The sequence below is a fragment of the Oryctolagus cuniculus genome, chromosome 19 (assembly GCF_051225735.1).
Source record: "Oryctolagus cuniculus isolate XC-2025 breed Fujian yellow rabbit chromosome 19, ASM5122573v1, whole genome shotgun sequence".
In the NCBI taxonomy this organism is placed as follows: domain Eukaryota; kingdom Metazoa; phylum Chordata; class Mammalia; order Lagomorpha; family Leporidae; genus Oryctolagus; species Oryctolagus cuniculus.
The window spans coordinates 43380558-43403701 of record NC_142885.1 but is presented as its reverse complement, the minus strand read 5'-3'; the positions used below and the strand labels follow the sequence as shown (position 1 = coordinate 43403701).

General features: G+C 55.2%; 1 protein-coding gene and 1 long non-coding RNA gene across 5 annotated transcripts in view; one reads left to right on the top strand and one right to left on the bottom strand.

Moving 5' to 3' along the window:
- Positions 1-627: 627 nt before the first annotated feature.
- Positions 628-15158, bottom strand: KIF22 (kinesin family member 22). Of its 2 annotated transcripts, none has more exons than XM_051839786.3 (14): positions 15017-15158; positions 7489-7684; positions 6072-6199; positions 5830-5984; positions 5438-5647; positions 5129-5359; positions 4874-5027; positions 4649-4784; positions 2630-2798; positions 2082-2250; positions 1712-1779; positions 969-1181; positions 832-891; positions 628-748 (listed from the first exon to the last, which is right to left on the bottom strand). In XM_051839786.3, the coding sequence occupies exons 1-14, from the start codon at positions 15072-15074 to the stop codon at positions 701-703; spliced, it is 1995 nt and encodes a 664-aa protein (XP_051695746.2). In that variant the 5' UTR covers positions 15075-15158; the 3' UTR covers positions 628-700. The 2 variants fall into 2 exon arrangements, with proteins under 2 accessions (XP_051695746.2, XP_089177311.1); XM_089321185.1 differs by having other exon boundaries at positions 7489-7681; positions 15017-15134.
- Positions 15159-15239: 81 nt separating this feature from the next.
- The window catches only part of LOC127491461 (uncharacterized), a 63596-nt gene continuing 55691 nt past the window's right edge, over positions 15240-23144 (top strand). For all 3 annotated transcript variants that reach the window (XR_016225883.1, XR_016225881.1, XR_016225882.1), the window contains exon 1: positions 15240-15406. This is a non-coding gene — a long non-coding RNA (uncharacterized LOC127491461). The remainder of the gene's footprint in view (positions 15407-23144) is intronic.

The window sequence follows — 23144 nt, the reverse complement described above, 5'->3', positions numbered from 1 at the left end:
GCGGAGCACACTGCGCGCGGGGCGGGCGGGCGGGGGGCGCGAGGACACACAAGAGGCTGGAGCGGGCGCGAGCGCGCGCGCGCGGGGCCGGCGGGAGGGGGAGGGACGGGAGGGCCTGTGGCGGGCGGAGGGACGAGGGAGCCACCCAGCAGCCCGAGTCGCCCCGAGCGCGAGACCCTTGAGACGGCCGCTGATTGGCTGACGGCGGCGCAGGTGGTGGGCGCGCGGGAGACGGGGCGGCTTCTCTTCTGCTCCCCCCCTTGCAACGATTCCTCCCCCCTCCCTCCCTCCGCCGGCAGCCGTTATTTCGCGCGCACGCGCACAATACCGCTGTCGTTGCTGAGCGGGAGAACAGGGGAGCGCGCGCCGGGGGTGCGGAGGGGGCGGGGCTAATCCCGGCGCGCGCGCCCGCCTAACGGTCGGCGGCCCCGGCTTTCGCGTGAGCTTTTTGTTTCCTTTCGGCCGCCGTCTTTTCCCCTCCCCATTCCAGAGGTTTATTTACAATCCGGCGCTGGGTCGTGGCTCCCCGAAGATGGCGCCCGGAGGTTGCCCGCGGAGCTCGTGGCGCACCCCCAGGGCGCCTGGAGTCCCCAGCCCCGCCCTCAGTCCCAAAAACCAGGCGGAAGCACCAGAGTAACAACTGTATTTACACAACACTCGGTTATACAAGGATTAAAAAGGGGGAGGGAGGCGACGGCGGTCAGCAGGGGCCGCAGCGCTGGCCGGCGGCGAGACCCAGGATGTTGGCCTGCAAGACACGGGGCGGGGGGGACGTGAGCGCCGGGCGCGGGCGGGCCGGCCGGCCGGGGCGGGGCGGGGCTGGCACCGCACCTTGAGGAACGACTCCATCTGCTTCCCGGATATGCCTTCCACGCGCTCCAGGTCCTCCACCTGCGGACGGCAGCGTGGGCGGGGGCCGCGGGCGCGAGGACCCGCCCGCCCGCCCGCCCGCCGGGACCCTGCCCTACCTGGCTGAAGGGGCCGTGGAGCTCCCTCCAGCCCACGATGAGCTGGGCTTTCTTCTGCCCGATGCGCTGCAGGCCGCGCAGATCCCGGGCCGAGCCTTCGTTGAGGAGATGCAGGATTTTCTGGCGGCCGCGGGCCAGCAGCTCGGGGCTGATCTGCAGCTCCCAGCCGTCCTCAGCCTTCTCCTCGGGCTCCGAGGCATCCAGGGGCTCCGGCTGCAGGGCCGGGGAGGGGAGTGAGGGGCGGAGGCGGCCGCGAGGCGCTCTGGACGCCTCTGCCGAGGCCGGGAGCCCAGCAGCAGCTGCCTCCCGCCCTCCTTCGCTCCCCCTCCTGCCGAGTGTCTCCCCCAAAATCCTTCCCTCTGGCCACTCTGGGCGCATTCTCATTTTACCAACTTGTAGAACCTTCCTCGGGGACCGTGAAGACCAAATGAGTTTGTTCAGCACAAACAAATCTGTCCCCCACTCCAAAAAGGAAGCAGCCCCTACCGCAGTGTCATGGGGGGGGGGGGGCTTGTGTTCTGTCCACGCGCGCACCTGCGTGGTGCTCGGGTCTCCTTTCTCTAAGTGTGCTCTTGAGTTTGCAGGGGGCAGGAGCCAGGCCCTGCACGGCCCGGCCCGAGCAGCGGAGCAGGCGGTGGACGGCCTGAGGTGCCATCCCATGGGCGGGGCCAGCCTGCCAGGTGGCCTCACCACCTCCTCCCTCTGCAGCTGCAGGTATAGCCTGAGGCCCCAGCTCTTCTCACCTTTCTCTTCCGGCCTCTCTTCTTCAGAATGTGGATTTCCGTGCTTGGGGAGGCTGCCTGCTCCTGAACTGAAAGCAGGAATTGTGAACTGGGCAGAGGGCAGACTCACTCCCCTCCACCCTCAGGTGACCTCCTGCTGTGTCCTCGAGCTTTCTTCCCCCGGATTTCAGCGTGCTCGCGGCTGGTCCCGCACTATCCTGAGTCAGGCACTGTGTGTACTCACTCCCCAGGGCGAGCAGCCGGCCCTCCCCCTCCCTGGGGGCTTAGGTGCAGGAGGAGGATGTGTGTGACAGGAGGACAGCCGCTCCAGACACCTGCCCCGTGGGATCTCGGGTATGTGGGCCATCGGAGCCCCTGGAGCCAAACTTACTCAGTTGCAGGGGCATCACCACAGCCTTTTTCAGGGGCTTTGCAACCGTGCCAGTGCGGCGGGGAAGGGGGCGGAGCAGGGTGGGGGAGTAGTTCTCCTTCTCCTTGGGGTCCACAGCCTCCTGGGCCTGCACTTTGGCCTCCAGTTCTTTCTGCTTCATCTTAAGCCTCTGTTGGGAAAGATCAGGCAGAGCTACGCCCCAGACCTACCCTGAAGGGCAGCAGGTTAGCGGGGTGGGGGTGGGGGAGTATGCAGAGCTCTGAAGCCCCTAGAGCAAGGGGCTGGCGCGCATGGGACAGCTGTTCAGGCAGAGAGTTCAGGAAACACAGCAGCTAACGTTTCTTCCTTCTAGCTGGGACTCTTCCCTCTAGCCTCCTCACGTCTGTCTCAGTTACTTTGAAAGCTCAGCCACGGTAAGGCCATTAAAGCAGAACATTCCAGCACATTCCAGTACTGAGTGCAAACTGGACTGTAGCCCAGCCTCTGAGTGGAGCCCTGTCTGAAGACCAGGCCAGGAGGAATCCTACCCCACATTCCCCAACACTGACCTTGATTTCCAAGTCCTTCTCTTCCACTGTCTTCATAAGCACCATCCTCTCTCGCCTTGGGGTGCTCAGCAGAGGGGTCCCCTGGCTCCCCTGGGAGCCCAACAGACGGTCCAAGCTCAGGAGGCGCTCCAGCATGGCGGGGTCCATGCTGCTCAGCTTCTGCAGGGGGCTGAGAGACCAAGGCTACTCCCCACCTAGTCCCGCAGCAGGAATCCCCTCCCTCGCCATCCTCCCATGTGGTGCTAACTCGCTGGGCAACCTGAGCGAGTCTACCAGGTAAGGTCCCCTCTCGGGGATGCCAGGCGACCTGAGTGCCGGCTTTTAGGGAATCTAGGACATTGCCCTGCGCACAGGCATTCACTGTCTAATGAGGAAACTAAGAGACCAGGATAAGGTGACAGTGGGATTGAGTGCCTGTCCATTGGAGCAGTCAGAGAAGGCGTCACGGAGGAGGTCGTCTCCAGCAGGGCTTTGAAAGCCACTGAAGACCTCGGATGCCAAATTTACCCTGTGGGCAGGAGGAAAGGCCTGTCCAAACAGGGTCCAGACACCTGCACAGGGCAGTGTCCACCGTCCATCCCTCTGCCTGGCTCTTCTCCATCCTCCTCACTACTTGTCAGTCACTCTGAGGCCCCACGTGGCTGTGCATCATCTTTCCTACACGTGGGCTGGCTCCTCTGTCCTGCTGTGCATACACAAGCACCTTAGGACAGATCAGAAGATAGGTGGGCAAACAGGTCACTGCTTCCTGGCTCTCACAAAACACACAGCTCCTTCTCCACCTTCGCTGTGCTGTCTACCTGTCGTCTTGACCAGTCGTCAAGATCCAGTTGTCTCTTGGTATTTGGGGGCAGTGGTCCCAGAACCCCCAAGGATCCCCAAATCCAAAGGTCATCAGGTCCCTTTTATAAACTGGTATAGCATTTGCCTATCACTTACTCATATCCTCCCGTATACTTTAAGTCATCGCGGGCTGGCTTAAACAGCCAGGACAATGGAAATGCAGTGCAGAATTGCTACACTGTGTTGTTTAGGGAGCGATGACAAGAAGTCTGCATGTACAATACAGACAGTGTTTTTCCCTCAAATATCTTCCATCTGGGGGTGCAGAACTCACGGATGTTCCCATCTTACTTCCCCAGAAGGGACCCCCGAGGTGAGTCTTGGCTTGATTTGCCCCATTTCTGAGGTCCCCCCACCCCGAGTGCCTGCCCGTGCATAATGCAGATGTGCGTGTGGGTTTCTCTGACTCTGTGCCTGCAGCAGAGGGAACAGCTGACAGCTGACTTGGGAAAGACAAGATCGAGAGACGCTTCTCCCCCAACTGTAATAGCCCCTGTTGAGCAGTCTTAGGACTTAACACTTGAGGAAAGTTTTATCTGAGCTCAGGGTAGAAACCTGCAGCTGGCTCCTGGGAGTCAAAGAGGCCCAAGTGGCCAGACATAGCAAGACCACTGACCAGGTGACCTGAGCATTAGTACATACTGGGTCACCAGAGGCGATCAGAACTGGGGAGCGGGCTACACACTTCAAGGGGATGACTTGAGAGGCTTTGCTTAGACAGAGTGGAAGCAGCACAGTTAGGACAGCACCCAGCTCCTTGGAGTCCGGCCCCTCACATGGCCTGAGCGGTCTCCAGGAGACGTCTGTCTTCCTCTGCTCCTTTGCTTTGCACTCAAACTCTGGACCTGAAAGATCAGATCCCGGGCACTGCCTGGACTGGAAGGCAAAGTGCTCATCCTGCAGAGAGCTGCCCCACAGCTGCCGAAGGCCTAGAGGGGTTGGAGAATGGAAAGGGAAGGGGCGGGAGTCCCGGGGAGAGGCCGCCTTCAGACAGCAGCATTGGCGGCAGCAGACTCTCAGCACTGCACTGCACTCCAGAGTCGGCTTTGGGCTGAGTTCATCAGGAAAGAAACAAGCGCACAGCCGTCCCTGCCCGGGGATCTCACAGGCTAAACAGTGCTGCCCTGCACTGGCCCAGACATGGCCGAAGGGAAGGCACCGGGCCTCACCGCTCACCTGAGTTTCTGGGAGGCAGAGGCCGGAGCTGCTGTGGGCTCAGGGCTCTCGAGTTCATCCTCTTCAGGGCCCCGGGCTCTCTTTGCCTCCGATGGGCCTAGCAGTTCTTTCTGAGACAGTTTCACAGGTGCCAAGGCTGGGAAGAGATGGAGGGTGCAGTGAGAGGGAAGGCGGGTGGCAGCGCCAGCACGCCTGCAGCCATCCCCCTGCCTGCCCCGGCCTCACCGTGGAGCTGCAGGCTCTCGTTGGTGAAAGGCCGGTTGATTATTTCCTTGGACCTGGCCGCAAAGTTGAGCGCGGAGACCGTGTCTAGGTAGAAGCGTCTCTCGGGGGCAATGTTGGCAATGAGGATGCTGTGGGCTGAGCCTCCCAGGGAGTCCTGAGGGACGGGGTTAGGGCAGAGTGGGCAGGTCAGTTTCCCCATTCCCTAACCCCAGCAGGCCTGGGAGCCCCATCTGCCTTGAGGCGCACGGGCCTGACCTGCAACAGGCGAGTGAGCTTGCTGTCCCGGTAGGGCACACGAGGGAGGCCCTGGTTCAGCGCATCGACCACCTTGCCCAGGACGAAGAGAGAGGTGTTGATGGCTCCGCTCTCTTTGAGCCGAAGGCCCTGGTTGCCCGTGCGCCGGTTGTCCTCTGAGCCAGCCAAGTCAATCAGGTAGAGTTTTCCCTCTCGCTGGCGAAACGGGGCCAGGCGCTCCCGCTGCTCCACCTGGGGCAAGAGCAGGGGCCCAGGCTCAGCTCAGGCTGCCCGGGCTGCCCAGCCCTCGCCCTGGCCAGCAGGCCTCACCTTGACCAGCAGCACAGCGTGACTGCGCGAGGAGCGCTGGTTCAGCCGGGTGGCTCCTACCGTCCGATTTCGACTGGCTGGCAGGAAGTGCTGCTCAAAGTCAGCAAAGCTAGTGATGGGCTTCTGAGTGAGGCCCGGAATCAGGATATTCCCCCGGCAGTCTTCTCGGATCACCAAGTCCCCGGATGCAGGGTCCAAGAGGTCCAATACCTGTCGAAGCACTGCGGGTTGGGGGCCCGGCTCTCCACACACAGGCCGCGCTCTGCCTGGGACGCAGGGCTGTCCCATCGGCTACCTGATGTTACCAACTTGCTGGAGTGCAGCTTGATGTTCTAGAACTGAGTCGTCTTGACCCTTCTGTCTCTCCCTCCCCAGCCAGAAGGGGGCCTCACCTTTTCCTGGTATATCTCTAAGTAGGACATGGTGACAGAGAGGGCCCATGGCCGGCCCTCAGCTCCCTCCTCCCTCGTGAGCTGCAGGAGGTCCATGAGAGCTCGGGGGATCACTCCAGGCTGCTCCGGGCTGCCCAGCATTGTGTGCGTCTTTCCTGGGGAAGAGTGGAGAAAGCTGTGAGGGCCGGCTCTGCATCTCCCCGCCCCTTGCTGACCTGTAGCGGCCGTGTCTGGCCCCTCACCTGCCCCAGTGGGCCCATAGGCGAGCACGCTGGCATTCTGCCCTTCCAGCAGGTGCCTCAGGATGGGCTGCACAGAGCCTGCATAGACGTCCTGCTGAGAGCTCCGGTCCCCATAGAAAGCATCAAACCTGGAGGCAGAGAGGAAGCAATCAGCAGGGGTTCCGGGCCCACCCTGACCTGGGGGACACTGGCCCCAGGTCTAATGGAGGGCCTCCATCGCTTGTGTTGCACAGTGACCTGAACGAGCAGCCCCGGAACACCTGCTCCGGCCCAGGCCCCGTTCTGGTGTTAGGGATACAGGGCTGCATCGGATGGCCCTGCTCTTGGGGGTTTTGCAGTCTGCGGGGACGGTAGATAACCTAGACTTTGCTGGGCCTCAGGAAACAAAGCTGAGAGCGCACTGGGAGGAGTAACCCATTCTGCTTGCAGAAGGAGGACTTCGCCACCAGAGACAAGAGAAAGAAATTCTAAGTAGTAAGAGCAGCACAGAGACAAGACGTGCTGTGAAAGGCCAGGGCTGGCCGATCTTTCTTCCCACGGCGGCATCTACAGAAGGCGGGATCTGCACAGCCTGGGGGAACACCTCTAGCCCACCCACGGCACTCTGTGGAGAAGCTGTGGCTCAGGGGTTTAGCATGTGGTGGGGGAGATGAGGCTGGGAAGAAACTGAAGGCCAACTGTCAAAGGCCTAGAACAAAGCTGGCAAACTTTTTCTGGAAAGAGCCAAACAGGAAATATCCTGAGGGAGTGGGAGAGGGGAGGGTTGCGGGTGGGAGGGAAGTTATGGGGGGGGGGGGCATTGTAATCCATAAGCTGTACTTTGGAAATTTATATTCATTAAATAAAAGTTAAAAAAAAAAAAAAAGGAAATATCCTGGGCTCCGCAGGCCACGTGGTTCCCTTCACAACTCCTCAGCCTTGCCACTGCGCCTGGAAAGCAGCCACGGACGCTGCGTAAATAAGTCATCAAACTATTTAGAGAGACTGCTGCTCAGATTTGACCCGCAGGCTGTGGTTCCCCAACCCCCAGCCTAGGATAGCAGGCCCAGGAGTTTGATCTTTAAATCCCTCACAGGACTTTAAAGTAGCTGCCCTTGTGAGCTCTGTCCGCAGACCCCGGGGTCTCTGACCCCACCCAGCAGCAGCCTGGGCAGCCTACCTGCCCTGGGCTTCCACCCCCTTCCCACCTGTCGCTGTCCCACTTGCGGCTCCCCGCCCCTCCCATGCTGCCATCTCCCCCCCAGTGTCTGACGCGGCCCACACAGGACCCACGGCAGCAGGCCCGGGAACACCTGCGAGTGAACAAACGCGGTGCGCGGCCCACAGCTGGGGTGAGGAGGCAGGTCTGAGAAACCGTCTGGGCAGGTGGGCATGCGAGCCGGCCCACGAGAGGGAAGCGGAACGGCCGGAACCTTACTGGTATTTCAGAGTCTCCTGGTAGTTCCTCCAGTTGGCAACCTCGAGGGAGCAGCTGTCGATGCCCCGGACGCAAGGGGGCTCACTCGCTGCCGCTGCTCCATCCACGAAGGGACGCAGGCGCACAGCCACCCTTACGCGGGCTGGAGGTGGGCGGCGGCCAGCCCCAACCTTGCTCAGCCGACAGCGACCAGCTCCTGGAGGAGAGATGTAAGGTTTGTTTTTGTTGTTTTTATTTGACAGGTAGAGTTATAGATGGTGAGCAAGAGAGACAGAGAGAAAGGTCTTCCTTCTGTTGGTTTACTCCCCAAATGGCTGCTATGGCCAACGCCGCGCAGATCCGAAGCCAGGAGCCAGGCGCTTCCTCCCGGTCTCCCACGCGGGTACAGGCGGAGAGATGTAAGTTTTAGGCATGAAGTTTGATGGTCACAGCTCACTATAGGGAGAGTCCTTTCCACCCTGTTCCGCCGTGGGCAGCCCCAGGTCCTCCGTGGCCTACAGGGAGGTCCAGTGGGGTGGCCAGCAGGCTCCTCAGGCTGTAATGAATACACAAATAACTGGGACGATCCGGCTGAAGTGCGGATTTAGCTTCAGTCCCTGGGGCGGAGACCTGAGACAAGGCAGAGTTAGAGAGAGACAAAGATCTCCCATCAGCTGATTCACTCCCCAAATGGTTGCAATAGCTGGGGCCAAGCCAGGCCGAAGCCAGGCACCAGGAGCTTCTTCCAGGTCTCCCATGTGGGTGCGAGGCCCACGTCCTCAGGGCATCTTCTGCTGCTTTTCCAGGAAACTGGATTGGAAGTGGAGCAGCTGGGATGCCGGCATCGCAGGCAGCGGCTTAACCTGCTTATGCCACAACGCTGGCCCCGAGAGCTTGCATTGCTGCTTCTTCTTCTTCTTCTTCTTTTTTTTTTTTTTTTTTTTGACAGGCAGAGTGGACAGTGAGAGAGTGAGAGAGAGAGAGAGAGAGAGGTCTTCCTTTGCCGTTGGTTCACCCTCCAATGGCCACCGCGGCTGGTGCGCTGCGGCTGGCGCACCGCGCTGATCCGAAGGCAGGAGCCAGGTGCCTCTCCTGGTCTCCCATGGGGTGCAGGGCCCAAGCACTTGGGCCATCCTCCACTGCACTCCCTGGCCACAGCAGAGAGCTGGCCTGGAAGAGGGGCACCCGGGACAGAATCCGGCACCCCGACCGGGACTAGAACCCGGTGTGCCAGCACCGCTAGGCGGAGGATTAGCCTAGTGAGCCGCGGCGCCGGCCAAGCTTGCATTTCTAACAAGCTCCCGTGTGCAGCTGCTGGGCATGGTTTGAACCGCAAGGTGAGCAGAGCTGCTCTAAGGACTAAATGTGCTGATAGCCAACCCCACCTAAAACCAGACAATGACCTAATTCTCTGTGCTCTGTTTCTAACCTGGGTTTAAAATACACGGATGTACACACACACACGTGTACACACACACACACTCTGCCTATTAATGATCGTTTTCTCCTCATGGAGGATTACATGGGTGTATTTTGTTTTTGTTACACATTTTCATGATGCTATAACGTTTGCACTTTTACAAACCACTAACACTGGACATCTTTGCTCAGAAGGGACTAGGTTGAGTGAGGAGCAGCCCCCCCGATCCCTTGCTGTGCCAACTCAGTCTGCAAAAGGCCCTGACAAGAAATTGTTCTTGGCCGGCGCTGCGGCTCACTAGGCTAATCCTCCGCTTCGCGGCGCCGGCACACTGGGTTCTAGTCCCGGTCGGGACGCCAGATTCTGTCCCGGTTGTCCCTCTTCCAGGCCAGCTCTCTGCTATGGCCCAGGAGTGCAGTGGAGGATGGCCCAAGTGCTTGGGCCCTGCACCCCATGGGAGACCAGGAGAAGCACCTGGCTCCTGCCTTCGGATCAGCGCGGTGCGCTGGCTGTGGCGGCCATTGGAGGGTGAACCAGCAGCAAAGGAAGACCTTTCTCTCTCTCTCTCACTGTCCACTCTGCCTGTCAAAAGAAAAAAGAAATTCTTCTCTTGTAAGCTTTCCGTTTAGTTTGCTTCTGATGATTAATCTAAGTCATTGTGTGTGTGTGTGGGGGGGGCATTTGGTGCAGCAGCGGTTAAGACCCCACTCGGGTGCCTGCATCCCATTATCAGAGTCCCTGAGTTTGAGCTCTGCTTCCAACTTCCCTAATGTGCTAATGTGCACCCTGGGAGGCGGCAGGTGCCACCCTCATGGGAGATCTGGATTGAGTTCCGGGCTTCAGCTCCATCCCAGCCATTGCAGGCCTTTTGGGGAGTGAACCAGTGGACGGAAAAATCTCTGTCTGCTAACTGTCTCTCTACTCTTGAAAGAAATACAAATAAGTAAATATCTTGGGCTGGCGCCGTGGCTCACTAGGCTAATCCTCCACCTAGTGGTGCCAGCACACCGGGTTCTAGTCCCGGTCGGGGTGCCGGATTCTGTCCCAGGTGCCTCTCTTCCAGGCCAGCTCTCTGCTGTGGCCCGGGAAGGCAGTGGAGGATGGCCCAAGTGCTTGGGCCCTGCACCCCATGGGAGACCAGGAGAAGCACCTGGCTCCTGCCATCGGATCAGCGCGGTGCACCGGCCGCAGCGCGCCGGCCGCGGCTGCCATTGGAGGGTGAACCAACAGCAAAAGGAAGACCTTTCTCTCTGTCTCTCTCACTGTCCACTTTGCCTGTCAAAAAAAAAAAAAAAAAAAAAAAGAAGTAAATAGCTTTAGAAAACACAACAAAGATAAAACTTCTTAAAAAGTCCCTATTTTTGTGAGAATTAAGTGAACTGGAAAAAAAATTTTTCTTTTAGCTTTATTTATTCATTTGAAAGGCAGAGTTACAGAGAGAGGGAGAGACAGAGAGGTTGGCCTTCCACCCACTGGTTCACTCCCCAAATGGCTGCAACGAACGGAGCTGGGCCAATCCGAAACCAGGAGCCAGGAACGTCTTTCGGTACAGCGGCCCAAACACTTGGGCCATCTTCCACTGTTTCCAGGCTATTAGCAGAGAGCTGGATCAGAGAGGAGCAGCCAGGACACGAACTGGTGCCCACATGCGACACCAGTGCCACAGGCGGAGGCTTAACCCACTACACAGCAGCGAGGTGTGGCGTGACTGTTTTACTGCGGAGGACAGCACACAGTAGCTTGCTGGATTCCAACCTAGATCCCTTCACCTGCAAAATCTGCTCTTAATGAAGACGCCCTATTGCCTTCCTACTGTGTGCCAACCAGGGAGCCCGTGGCAGCTCCGACTTCCTCCTCCTCACTGGGATAGCAGCTGCTTGTGGGGAGCCATCGGCCTCATGGAAGACAAATGCTGCTTTGCCGTATGAGGCCACCACACACGGCGAGGCAAAAAGGACGACCAATTACCTCTAGAGAGCACCTGAGGGGCGGCGTTGTGGTACAGTGGGTTAAGCCACTGCCTGCAACGCCGGCATCCGACTGCTGGCTGCTCTGCTTCCAATCCAGCTCCTTGCTAATGCGCTTGGGAAGACAGCAGAGGGTGGCCCGCGTGCCTGGGCCCCCAGCTCCAGGCAGGAAACCTGGGTGGAGCTCCTGGCGCCTGGCTTTGGCTTGCCCAGCACTGGCTGTTGCAGTCATTTGGGAGCAACCAGCAGATGAGAAGACTGTCTCTCTCTCTTACTCTGACTGCCTTTGAAATAAAAAGTCAATAAATCTCCCATTGTCAAACATGTACAGGTGCCGCCTCTGCCTCACTTCCTCAGGATGGTAGAGAACACAGGAAGATGGCAGATACAGGGGCCAGTGTGTGGCACAGTGGGTCAAGCTGCCACCTGTAATGCCAACATCCCATGTGAGTGCCAGTTCCAGTCCCCAACTTCCCATCCAGCTCCCTGCTAATGCGTCTAGGAAGGGGGCAGAATGTAGCCCAAGTTCTTGGGCCCCTGCCGCCAACACTGAAGACCCCGATGGTGTTCCTGGCTCCTGGCTTTGGCTGGACCCTGCACTAGTTGTTGACACTATTTGGGGAGTGAACCAGTGGATGGAAGATCTCTCTAACTCTACCTTAGTTTCCTTGCCTATAAAATAGGAATAAAAGAATCTATTGGGTTGTCCATTGAGGACTAATGAAGGTAATTCATATAAAGTGCTTAGAACAGCATCCTGGACTTGGCAAAAGCTCACTGTAATATTCACCCACCATTTTCCAGATGACGGGATCAGCTAACTTGCCACGGCCAAGCTAATGAGAGCGCCTCAAATGAAGGCCCAACTCCAAAGTCCCTCACGAAGGCCAAGGCCTTCTCGGCCCCCTTGTCTTTGTATCCCCATGAACCTGGACTCAGAGACCCAGTCCCTGTAGCAGCTGCATGACCTTGGAGAGGTTACTTTTTACTTAACTGCTGCAAGCTCAGTCTCTTTCTAAAAAATAACAGTTTCTGGCCTCATAAAATGGATTCAAAGTACCACTGAAGAAACAGTGTTTACCGCAGAGCCTTGCAGCAAGTGCCCGTGCCTGTGAAGCTGCCTCGGTACTGCAGCCTTCCTCCAGTTCCTCACTCCTCAGCCCTTGCAACCTGCACCTGTCCTCCTGTCAGGGTCACCAGCGACTCCCCACCGCCGGACCCAGTAGCACACTCAGTCCCGACCGCAGGGGTCCACACTCTGGGCGGACAGACTTTCCCCTTAGTTCCCACGCGCCCCGCCTGTCCAGGTGTCTCCCCAGGTTCTGCCGTCTTCATGTTCTTTCCCGGGCTCCTTCTATCCTCTTTCTAGGCCATGGCTTCCCAACCGCGGCGCCGCTGACATCCCGGCGCGGTCATTGTGCGCGCGGGGCTGTCTGTGCTGCAGCTCCTGAGCACGCACCCCCCAGACGCAGCAGCATGCCCGCCCCACGCTGTGACACAGAGAGCTGCCCGGCGCAGGACAGAAGTGCTGCCCGCGGAGACACCCAGATGGCCTTCACTGGCGTGGTCACTGCTCTCTGGACTTCAGGCGCCATCCTAAGCCGTGTGGCGCTGCCTCGCCCTCACACCAGAGCTCTCTGCTGAGCTGCTGCCGGGCAGCTCAGGTCCCTCACTCTGCCTGTCCCAACTGAGCGCGTCCCCACCTCTGCATCTCATCATACGCCTCCGCAAAGGTGAGTCTTTAATTCCGCCTTCCCTCTTCCCCTCAGCCAATCCCAGAGTGCACCTCCCGGCTGAGCCCGCCCCTCTCCGTCCCCACTGCCCTGCCCTGGCCCCAGCTCATCACCACCTCCGCAGCCTCCAGCCTCACTCCTCGCCTCGCCGGTCCTTCTCTCTGCACGCTCCTCCCTGCACTGCGGGCCCAGGAATGCCCTGCAGTTCCCGAGTTCTCTCACAACCTCGGGGCCTTTATAGCTGCTATTCTGTCTCCCCGGAGGTCTTCGCTGCTGCTTCCACTCGGCTCCCCAAGACGCTGGGGTCGATGAGCATTATGCTTCAAGAAGAAGCCACAAAACAACCCTGGCACTTGCAGACATTCCTACCCCACCCCGCTGTCAGGTGCCGCCATAGCTCTCTCCGGCTCCTCCAAGCAGGCACTCACGGCACCGCTCCTCACTGCCTGTGTGCTGTCCTCTCCCTCTAACTGGGAACTCTGGGAGAGCAAGCTTGACCCTGCTCACCTCTCGTTCCCCAGTGCCTGGACCAGGTAGGCACTCTGGGGGGTATCGGCTGCACTAAGATCTGGGCAGTGAACCAGCATAATCACCTGGCGTTCAGCATGAGTGAGGCTCACGTTCTTGGTGCCCCCGCGCTCACAGTCCCCGCGCGGAAGGACAGGGAGGCGCGCAAGCTGCCCCCAGTACAAGAACACCCCTTTCGTCATCAGAAGCAACTCTGGGCTTGCGCGAGGCTGTCCTTGGCTGCTGCTCCTAACTCGCCCCTCTCCCCGGTTCCCAAGTCCCCTTCAGCCTACTGTTACTGAGGAGGAGGTTCAGTCAAGACAGCATCGTGGGTCTCCCTTCATGTCACAAACTAGAGAATACTGGGCGTCCTTTTCTTCCCAGCCAAGGCCTGGCAAACTCCTATCCAACCTTTGAAGCCCACCGGAATCATCACTTGCTTAATGCAGTCCTCCCAGAACCCCAAGGGCTCACCTCAGATCCCACACGCTCTGTAGCGGCTGATCCCGCCATCTCTGTGCCTGTGGACTGACTACTGAACCAGACTGTGCGCTCCTCCAGGGAAGGGACAAGTCACCCCAGCATCTTCAACATCTGCTGTGTGCGGGCCTTGGAGGGGAGGGGAGGGTGTGCCCAAGCAGGAATAGCATACACTTGGACATAGAGGTTAAGAGCTTTGGGGGCTGGCGCTGTGGCGTAGCAGGTAAGGCTGCCGCTTACAGTGCCAGCATCCCATATGGGCACCGGTTCGAGTCCTGGATGCTCCACTTTCAATTTGGCTTTCCGCTGTGGCCTGGGAAAGCAGTAGAAGATGGCCCAAGTCCTTGGGCCCCTGCACCCACATGGGAAATCCGGAAGGAGCTCCTGGCTCCTGGCTTCGGATCAGCTCAGCTCCAGCCATTGTGGCCAGTTGGGAAGTGAACCAGAGAATGAAAGACACCCCTCTCTCTCTCTCTATATATATATATGGCTCTTTCAAATAAATAAAATAAATCTTAAAAAAATAAAAGGTTAAGAGTGGAGCTTCTAGAATCAAAGTGCCTGAGGGTGAATTCGGGCCCCAACATTTACTGGTGGTGTCTCCCCCACTTTCCCTCGTATCTAAAACAGGGACAGTAACAGCAACGGCCTCCCGGCTCTGTGTGCCCAGGAATGGTTCATCACCATAAAATGCCTGGAGCTGCGCCTGGCACCAAGCAAGGGCTCACGAGGTGTGAGGCATCCTCCCACACGTCTTTGTTTCCCCAGGGGCCTAACAGCGAGGGACTGAGAAATAAATGAGTAGAGCGCCCACTCGGCCACGACCACTGCCAGGGCTCCGTCTACAGGAACAGGGCAGACGTGCAGGTCACTGAATCCTCGCATCCAAGGTTCCAAACGTCCTAACTTGCCTTTTCAACCCCAAAACAGCTTTCACTTCCACGGCTCCGAGCGAACCCAGACAGTCCCTTGCTCCCCTGCTCTGGGATCGCTGCGAACCCCAAGCTGTCAACTCCCACGCAGCCGCGGCCGGGGCTGGACCTCGCCAGAGACCTCCCCGCATCCAATCACCGCCTCACACCCACAGCCCTTCCCCTCGCCCGACCCCAGCTCCCTCCTTCCTGTCCCCACGGCTGGTGTTAGTCGCTTTCTCCCGATCACTCCAGTAATCTCCAAAAACGGATCACCGGTCCCCATTTCACTGAAGCTCCAAAGGGAAGAGGGCGGAGGGCTCCAACCCAGCGCTGGGACCGGGGCCAGGCCTCCGCCTCCTGACCCGAGCGCAGAGCAGGAAAGAGCGGGGCGGGCCGGCCAAGTCGCCACCCGCACACTCCCGCGTCCCTTCTCCCCGGCACTCCGCGCAGCCACGACGACTCCAAAGCGTTACCGCGCGGGGCTCCAGGTTTCAGTGGCCGACCTCGTCCAGGGCCGGCCTGCCGTACCTGTGGTCGCCGCCGCCATCCCGCGCCGCCTCTGCTGCGCCGAGGCCCCCGCGTCCATTCCACTCCCTCCCTCGTCCCGCCTCTCCCATTCGAATTCTCCGATGCCCCGCCCATCGCCTCGGCTCCACCAATCACAGCTTCTCTCCGCCGGAAGCCCCTGCTCCGACTCGCTCCTCTGCCGCCCTCTGGACCGCGCTTCCGGGTCCCTCGGGAAAAAGCGTCCCCTGTTGGAGGGCGCATGCGCGCGCCATTAGCCGCGCAGCCGTTGACGTCGGCACGAAGCCGGGCGCTCGGGGCGTCGCGTCCCGTGGTAGTTGGGGACAGCTGTCGTTCGCCGCGGGTCTGGGGTTCCTCTCATCTTCCGGCATTGGCGTGTCCCGGCTCTTCGCCGTAAGTGTTCCCTCTGAGCTACGAATTGTGCGAATCAAGCTGATAGAATCAAGCCGATTCGTCTAAAAGGTCTTTTTTTCCTGAGGGGATTTTCGGTTTTCCTGAGGGGAGCTTATACGAATAAGGAAGCTGCTGCCTGGACGCGGGCGGGCTCTGAGCGACCGGTATAGTGATGCTGGCCCTCTTCCTCGGTTTGAAAGGAGCCAAGAGCCACCATAAAAAAAATGGGGCTCCTGAGACAAACCGTTCCAGAGACGGCCTTGGGAAATGGGGAGTAAACCGGTTCACAGAGAAAGCAGTCAGCTACTAACCAGAGATACACAGAACACCTGCCTTGTAGATAAGCCCCTTCCCTACGCTTGCTCAAGGTTAACTAAGAAAGCTGCAAGGCACGTAGCAACCTATTCCTCTCTCCTAGAGACCCCCTCCCCTAATGTATCCCTTTGACCTAGTACTTTTCCACCGACATTACCACTTTTAGACTGCCATACAAGGCCTGCTACTGAAAATTATCCAATAAACTTACGCCAGCCTATAATATGTTAATTTTGTGGTTTTGCCCCTTAAAAGCTGTGTGAGATAGCTGCTCGGGGCTCCTCTCGCTTGCTTGCTGCTTGCAGCAGTAGAGGGCCCATTTGTACAAATGAAATAAATTACCTCCTGTTCTATTGCATCGTCTGGTCCGGAGTCTGTGTTTCTGGGGTCGTCACAAGAGGACACCGCTTTTGGGGTCCTACATATGGGGGCTCGTCCAGGATTTGGGGGACCCCAGACTCCCACACTCCATCGGCCAGACGGAGGTAAGTTTGCTTATTTGTGTATTGTTGTAACTGTGGTTTGTACTGTTTGTCCTTGTCTGCCAGGACGACGTGGAATCCGTCCTGGGGCGCCTGTACAGGCTCAGTACTGACTGGACCAAAGTGGGAGACAGACGTGTCGTGAGGCCCCTGGTCCAACCCTGGAGGACGCTCCAGTGGTGGTCTGGGAAGGAGGGAAAGAGAGCGTTTCCCTTCTTCAAAGGGAGAGCCTGGCCAAACGGCCGCTCCCTTCTGAAATTCTGGGTTTGGTTTTGTCTCGGTCTGTTGCTGCGCGGCTTGTGATTTCAGACGTGTCCTGAGACCCCTGGTTCAACCCTGGAGAACGCTCCGGTGGTGGTCTGGGAAGGAGGGAAAGAGGGAATTTCCTTTCTTCCAGGGGAGAGCCTGGCTAGACTGCCGCTCCCTTCTGATAGTTTCGGTTTTGTCTCGGTCTGTTGCCGCGCGGCTTGTGATTTGTGTTCTGTGTGTCACTGTTTTTGTTGTCCTTTATCTCTTACTGTCTCCCCCATCTGTTTTTATTGTTGTGTTTGATTGCTAGATGTATACTTATATGAAAAATGTGTATTGTATTCTTATAATGTGTTAATTATGTCTACCTCTCAATGCAACTCTAGGGCCAAATGTAAGGACAAATTTTTGGGCTGGAGAGGCTTGTACCTAGATTTGGCTCTGGTAACCAAGAAACTTTGCTGCCGGATGACTTTCTCCTGCTCCTTGGGAGCCTGGCCAGTTCCCGGGGAGGAGGATAAAGGAATGTTTTCTGATAAACAGGTGGGCATGCTTCATGTCTCGGCTCTCTGGCCAAGACCCGAGATGGGACGCACTGCTTGCCTAAAATCTTGGCAATGAGCCACCCTTGTCCTTGGAGGCTTTAGGGGGGAGCCGGAGCAAGCCTCTGTTGCTGCTGTTTCATCCTGGGGGAACACGCAGTCAAGCTAAATGTTAAATGTGCCCGTAATGATTACATGATCAATTGGCTACTGTGATTGAGGTGTTCTGTGACAGTCCCTTTAATGAAAAATTAACAAAATGAATTAATAACAGGACATTCAGGACCTGACGCTCTGCTTGGTATGTCATTACAAAAATCATCAAGGAGGGCTATGCCTGATAAATGAGGGTGCTATAAATGTGGGCAACAGGGACATGTACAAAAATTGTCCAGAAGTCAAAAATCAAAATAAGGCTCTTCCTGGGATTTGCTTCCAGTGCTAAAGGGAAAGGCATTGGGCCAATAAGTGTCACTCCAAAACTGATAAAGAAGGTAATTCATTAAAAAACAGAGTTCAGGAAACTGGAAGCGGGGCCAGCCTCAGGCCCTCCCTACAGGGATCAGTGGACCATCTTGCTATAGTATCATTAAAGCAATGGAGCCATGTTTATTGCAACATTCTGTTAATCTATGCTCCTTTACCATCTTTCCTGTAAATAATTTTAGTGTGCACTACAAGGCTTGCAGCGTATTTCTTGCAGATTAAAAGTAACTAAGTCTGTACACAGCAGACAGCTAAAAAGTAATTTACTGTCACAAATTGGCGTAGTTGGCAGGATCTGCAAGTATGCAAAGCAATGCCTTTCTTTAAAAGAAAAACTAAAGTTGCATGTGTAACCTGTGATGTTCCTGGCTGGAAAGACCTTCAGTTCGCCTCTTTGGTGAAGGAATGGGCTCTCTGCTCAGAATCGAGTGAGAATTGGGATGGCAAGTTACAGAGTGCACAGCCTCCACAAGTTATTGAGATTTTGCTATCAGTGCCGGTGGAAAAGGGGGATGAACTATAGGCTTTGGGGAGGTGAGAATGGATTTTGTTATCTGCATACTGATGCATGTGTAAGCAATTAGAAAAATAAGTACAGGATAAATGTAAATTGGGAAAAAAAAATGCTGCCCTTTGGAGTCAAACTGCTAGATAGTGGTAAAAAAATTATATCAAGCTCCTGTACTGCTGCCAGGGCCAACTAAGGTTATTCAGTGTAAACAATACAGAATTCCAGGTGGATATAAGGAAATATCTAAAACAGTAAAAAAAATTATCTTAGTGCTGGAGTGATGATTCCCATAATCACTAAAAGGAATTATCTAATTTGGCATGTTAAGAAATCAGATGAAACCTGAAAAATGACTGTGGATTACAGGGAATTAAACAAAGTTACTCTCCCATTGACTGCTACAGTCCCAGATACCATCATTTTAATGTAAAAGGTCACAAACATAAAAGCGTGTTCTTGATAAGGAAAATTAAAAAAAAAAGATACTTTTAAAAAAAATATGATTTGTAAAAATTGTTTATCTTAATGGCTGGTTTATACTGGAATGAAAAAAAGGGGGGGGGAAAGAGAAAGGTTTGAGCAAGTTACAGAAGGTGTGAAAAAGTCGCAAAATGTTATGGAAAAAAGAAATGTTATTTTCTTTGACATAAAATCAAAATCTGATCCTCTGTTAAAGCAATGAGTTAAAGTAATCTATTATGTTCTCTTGATGTCTCTGTTAAATTCTAACTGCTTAAAAACAGCTGTAAAAAGAGCAGTGGTGAAATGGAGGGATCCTATCACCAATCAATGGAATGGACCTGATCCAGTACTGGTATGGGACAAGGGCTCCTAAGGGATGGGTTTTTCCATGTAACCAACATGCCTTTCTGCAATTGCTCCCTGGGCCGTGTGGCCCTGATGCTAACATCTGTATTTACAGCAGCGGATAGAGCACGTCAGTGGCGTGCTTTACCTGAAGACTACAATAACAATCATCCTAATAGGAGAGGACACTGCCCTTACCATGACTGCATCAGTAGTAAGTGTTCCTGGACTGGCTTTTGGAAATAATCGTGGACTATAAAGGCTTACATGTTTGGTGACCAAAGCAATCAATCTTACTGCTACTGTGCTATCCAATATAGCCAAAGAATTGAATCAAGTTCACTCAGGAGTGCTTTTAAGCCATGCAGCTAACAATTACTTGCTGTTAAAAAGATCATTTAAGTTGTAAACCTGCACCTGGGGGATATTGCTTTAACATTACTAACAATGTGCCATATACAGAGTCTGTTATTGATAAACTTAAGAGTAAAATGCAACATATGTTTATTACTAACCCACTATTCATTTAAAGGGTTTCAATGGAGTCATTGGTTATTAATGTTGGCTGGACTGCTACTGCTTTTCCCACTTTGTATGGGATGTCTTCCGTGTGTTCTGCATTTTATGCTGACTTCCCTATAGTATAAATGGACTGAGATTCATCATTTAAAACTTCGTACCAAACCTCCTTTGTAATCAAAATAATTGATATTTGGCTGTATGTTTCATCTCTCACCTAATGTTGGGCTGGAATGGTACTCAAAGACGGGTAAGACGCTCAGCATCCTGTACCAACCTAAGACAGGGCTCTAGGCCAAGCTGCCAGAGTTACCGATGACGGGTAAGGACAGAGATGACTGAGGGCAACCTAAGACAGAGGCCATTCTCAATTTAATAAAAAAAGGGGAAAATGTGGGGACCCATGGCTGGCCATGGGCCCACATGCTAAGGCCTGGCTTGCTGATCATTGGCATTAGTCCTCACGCAACAGTATCAAGCCCTGGCCACCAGTGACCGTATTAAAACCCCTCATTAACGGCACACAATTTTAGGATTAAAATTAGTTCAAAGAGAAAATGGGGGAATGAAAGGAGCCAAGAGCCACCATAAAAAAAATGGGGCTCCTGAGACAAACCGTTCCAGAGACGGCCTTGGGAAATGGGGAGTAAACCGGTTCACAGAGAAAGCAGTCAGCTACTAACCAGAGATACACAGAACACCTGCCTTGTAGATAAGCCCCTTCCCTACGCTTGCTCAAGGTTAACTAAGAAAGCTGCAAGGCATGTAGCAACCTATTCCTCTCTCCTAGAGACCCCCTCCCCTAATGTATCCCTTTGACCTAGTACTTTTCCACCGACATTACCACTTTTAGACTGCCATACAAGGCCTGCTACTGAAAATTATCCAATAAACTTACGCCAGCCTATAATATGTTAATTTTGTGGTTTTGCCCCTTAAAAGCTGTGTGAGATAGCTGCTCGGGGCTCCTCTCGCTTGCTTGCTGCTTGCAGCAGTAGAGGGCCCATTTGTACAAATGAAATAAATTACCTCCTGTTCTATTGCATCGTCTGGTCCGGAGTCTGTGTTTCTGGGGTCGTCACAAGAGGACACCGCTTTTGGGGTCCTACAGGTTGTGTGCGGGGCGGGGGTCGTCCGCGGATCGGGGCCTGGGTGCTGTCAGCGGCGGGTCAGCGCTCCCCTCCTGCAGAGCCCGAGGCCACCGTGTGCTGTCGTCTTGTGTTTGTTGCATGTCTGAGGTGACACCGGCCCGGACACTGGGTTCAGCGACCCGTTACGTAAAGATCGCGAGTGGCTTTTTTTGTGGTCAGGATCGGATGATCCTACACTCCGATCCGATCGGATCACTACACTGGAGAGGCCGGTTTTTGTGATGACAGACTGGGCGCCTCCCAACTCAGGAGCAGTCCACCGCCCTGGAGATCTGCCCGCGAAACAGCTGGCCCGGGGCCAGGTCGTCCCTGGCTAACGGTGCCCCCAAGCAGCTCAAAAGTCTGTATAGTGACTCATCTCTATTTCAAAGACCCTAAAAGCGCCTGATGTTCTCCAAAGCTGTCTTTGAGGTTTTTACTCATATTCCAGGGAGAGGTACAATCCCGGCCCATGCTGGACGGGTCCACACCCTACTACAAGGGCAGTTACCTGTGCAGACGGCCCAGGAAGCATCCAAAGGTCACCTTTGGCTTAATCTGTTTATTTTTTTTAAAGTGATCACCACTGAATTTTTTGTTGTTGTTCTTTTGAAGATTTATTTGTTTATTTGAAAGAGAGAATTCTTCTATCTGCTGGTTCACTCCCCAGATGGCTGCCATGGCCAGGGTTGGGTCAAGCCAAAGCCAGCAGCTTCCTCCGGGTCTCCCACGTGGCTGGCAGGGGCTCAAGGGCTTGGGCCATCTTCCACTGCTTTCTCCAGGCCATTAGCAGGGAGATGGATCGGAAGTGGAACAACCAGGACAAGAACCAGTGTCCATATGGGATGCTGGCGTCGCAGGTAGCAGCTATACACTCTGTGCCACAATGCTGGCCCCTCCTTTTATTTCTGATAAAGATTTATTTGAAAGGCAGAGTGAGAGAAAGAGAGAGCTCTTTCATGTGCTGGTTCACTCCCCACATGGCAACAAGGGTTGGAGCAGAGCCAGGCGGCAGCCTGGAGCCTGGAACTCCATCCAGGGTTTCCACAAGGGTGGCAGAAGCCCAAGCATTGGGCCTTTTTCCTCTTTCCCAGGCGCTCTAGAGGGGAGCACTCTGATATGGGATGCAGGCTGCAGCCTAGCTTGCTACTCCACAACACTGGCTCCACTGCTTCATTTTAATTCTAAGATAGGTGACACTTCATTTTCATATGCAGATATGTGACACTGGCATTTCATATGAACCCTGGTTTGAGGCCCAGCTGTTCGACTTCCAATCCAGCTCCTTGATAATCTGCCTGGAAAAGCAGCAGCAGATGGCCTGGGTACTTGACCCCCTGCCACCCACGTGGGAGATCCAGATGTAATTCCAGGCTCCTGGCTTTGACCTGACCCCGGCTGTTTTGGCTATTTGAGTAGTGAACCAGCAGATGGAAGATCTTTCTGTCTCTCTCCCTGTCTCTCTCTCTCTAACTCTTTAACTCTACCTTTCGTATAAATAAATCTTTTTAAAAATTACGAAGATATCTGCTCCAGGAGGAGCTAAAGCCTTTTTTTTTTTTTTAAGATTTATTTATTTATTTGAAAGGCAGAGTTGCAGAGAAGCAGAGGCAGAGAGAGAGAGAGGTCGTCCATCTGATGGTGCACTTCCCAGATGGCTGCAACAGCTGGAACCGGGCCAATCCGAAGCCAGGAGCAGGTGCAGGGGCCCAAGCACTTGGGCTATCTTCTACTGCTTTCCCAGGCCACAGCAGAGAGCTGGATCGGAAGTAGAGCAGCCAGGACTTGAACCAGCGCCCATATGGGATGCTGGCGCTGCAGGCAACGGCTCTACTCGCTACACCACAGCGCTGGCACCTTAAGCCTTCTTACCATCACGTGTAACCTGTGTGAGAACGTGTTTTTTTTTTTTTTTTGTTTGTTTGTTTTTTTTTTTTTACAGGCAGAGTTAGACAGAGACAGAGAGAAAGGCCTTCTTTCCCTTGGTTCACCCCCCAAATGGCCGCCATGGCCAGCGCGCTGCGCCTATCTGAAGCCAGGAGCCAGGTGCTTCCTCCTGGTCTCCTATGCAGGTGCCGGGCCCAAGCACTTGGGCCATCCTCCACTGCACTCTGGGGCCACAGCAGAGAGCTGGACTGGAAGAGGAGCAACCGGGGTGCTGGCGCCACAGGCGGAGGATTAGCCTAGTGAGCCACGGCGCTGGCCAGGAACATGTTCTAAACTGGGCCAGCACGAGCTTGTGCCTGCCCTTACATGTGATGGCGGGAACTTTCCCTCTGATAGATTGATTTCCCCTAAAAAGAAAAGATGCACATTTACCCCTGCTCTTGGAGTCAGGGCTTTGGGAATGAATCCTTGTGCTCTCTTGATTTGCTGCAAATACATTACTTTGTGAGACAGCTTCTCTGGCACATTTCCTTTTTCTTTTCTTTCTTTCTTTCTTTCTTTCTTTCTTTCTTTCTTTTTTTTTTTTTTTTTTTTTTTTTGAGACAGACAGAGAGAGACGTCTTCTTTTTCTGTTGCTTCACCCCCCAAATGGTCTCCACGGCCGGCGCTGCACCAATCCGAAGCCAGGAGCCAGGTGCTTCCTCCTGGTCTCTCATGCGGGTGCAGGGCCCAAGCATCTGGGCCATCCTCCACTGCACTCCCTGGCCACAGCAGAGAGTTGGACTGGAAGAGGGGCAACCGGGGCTAGAA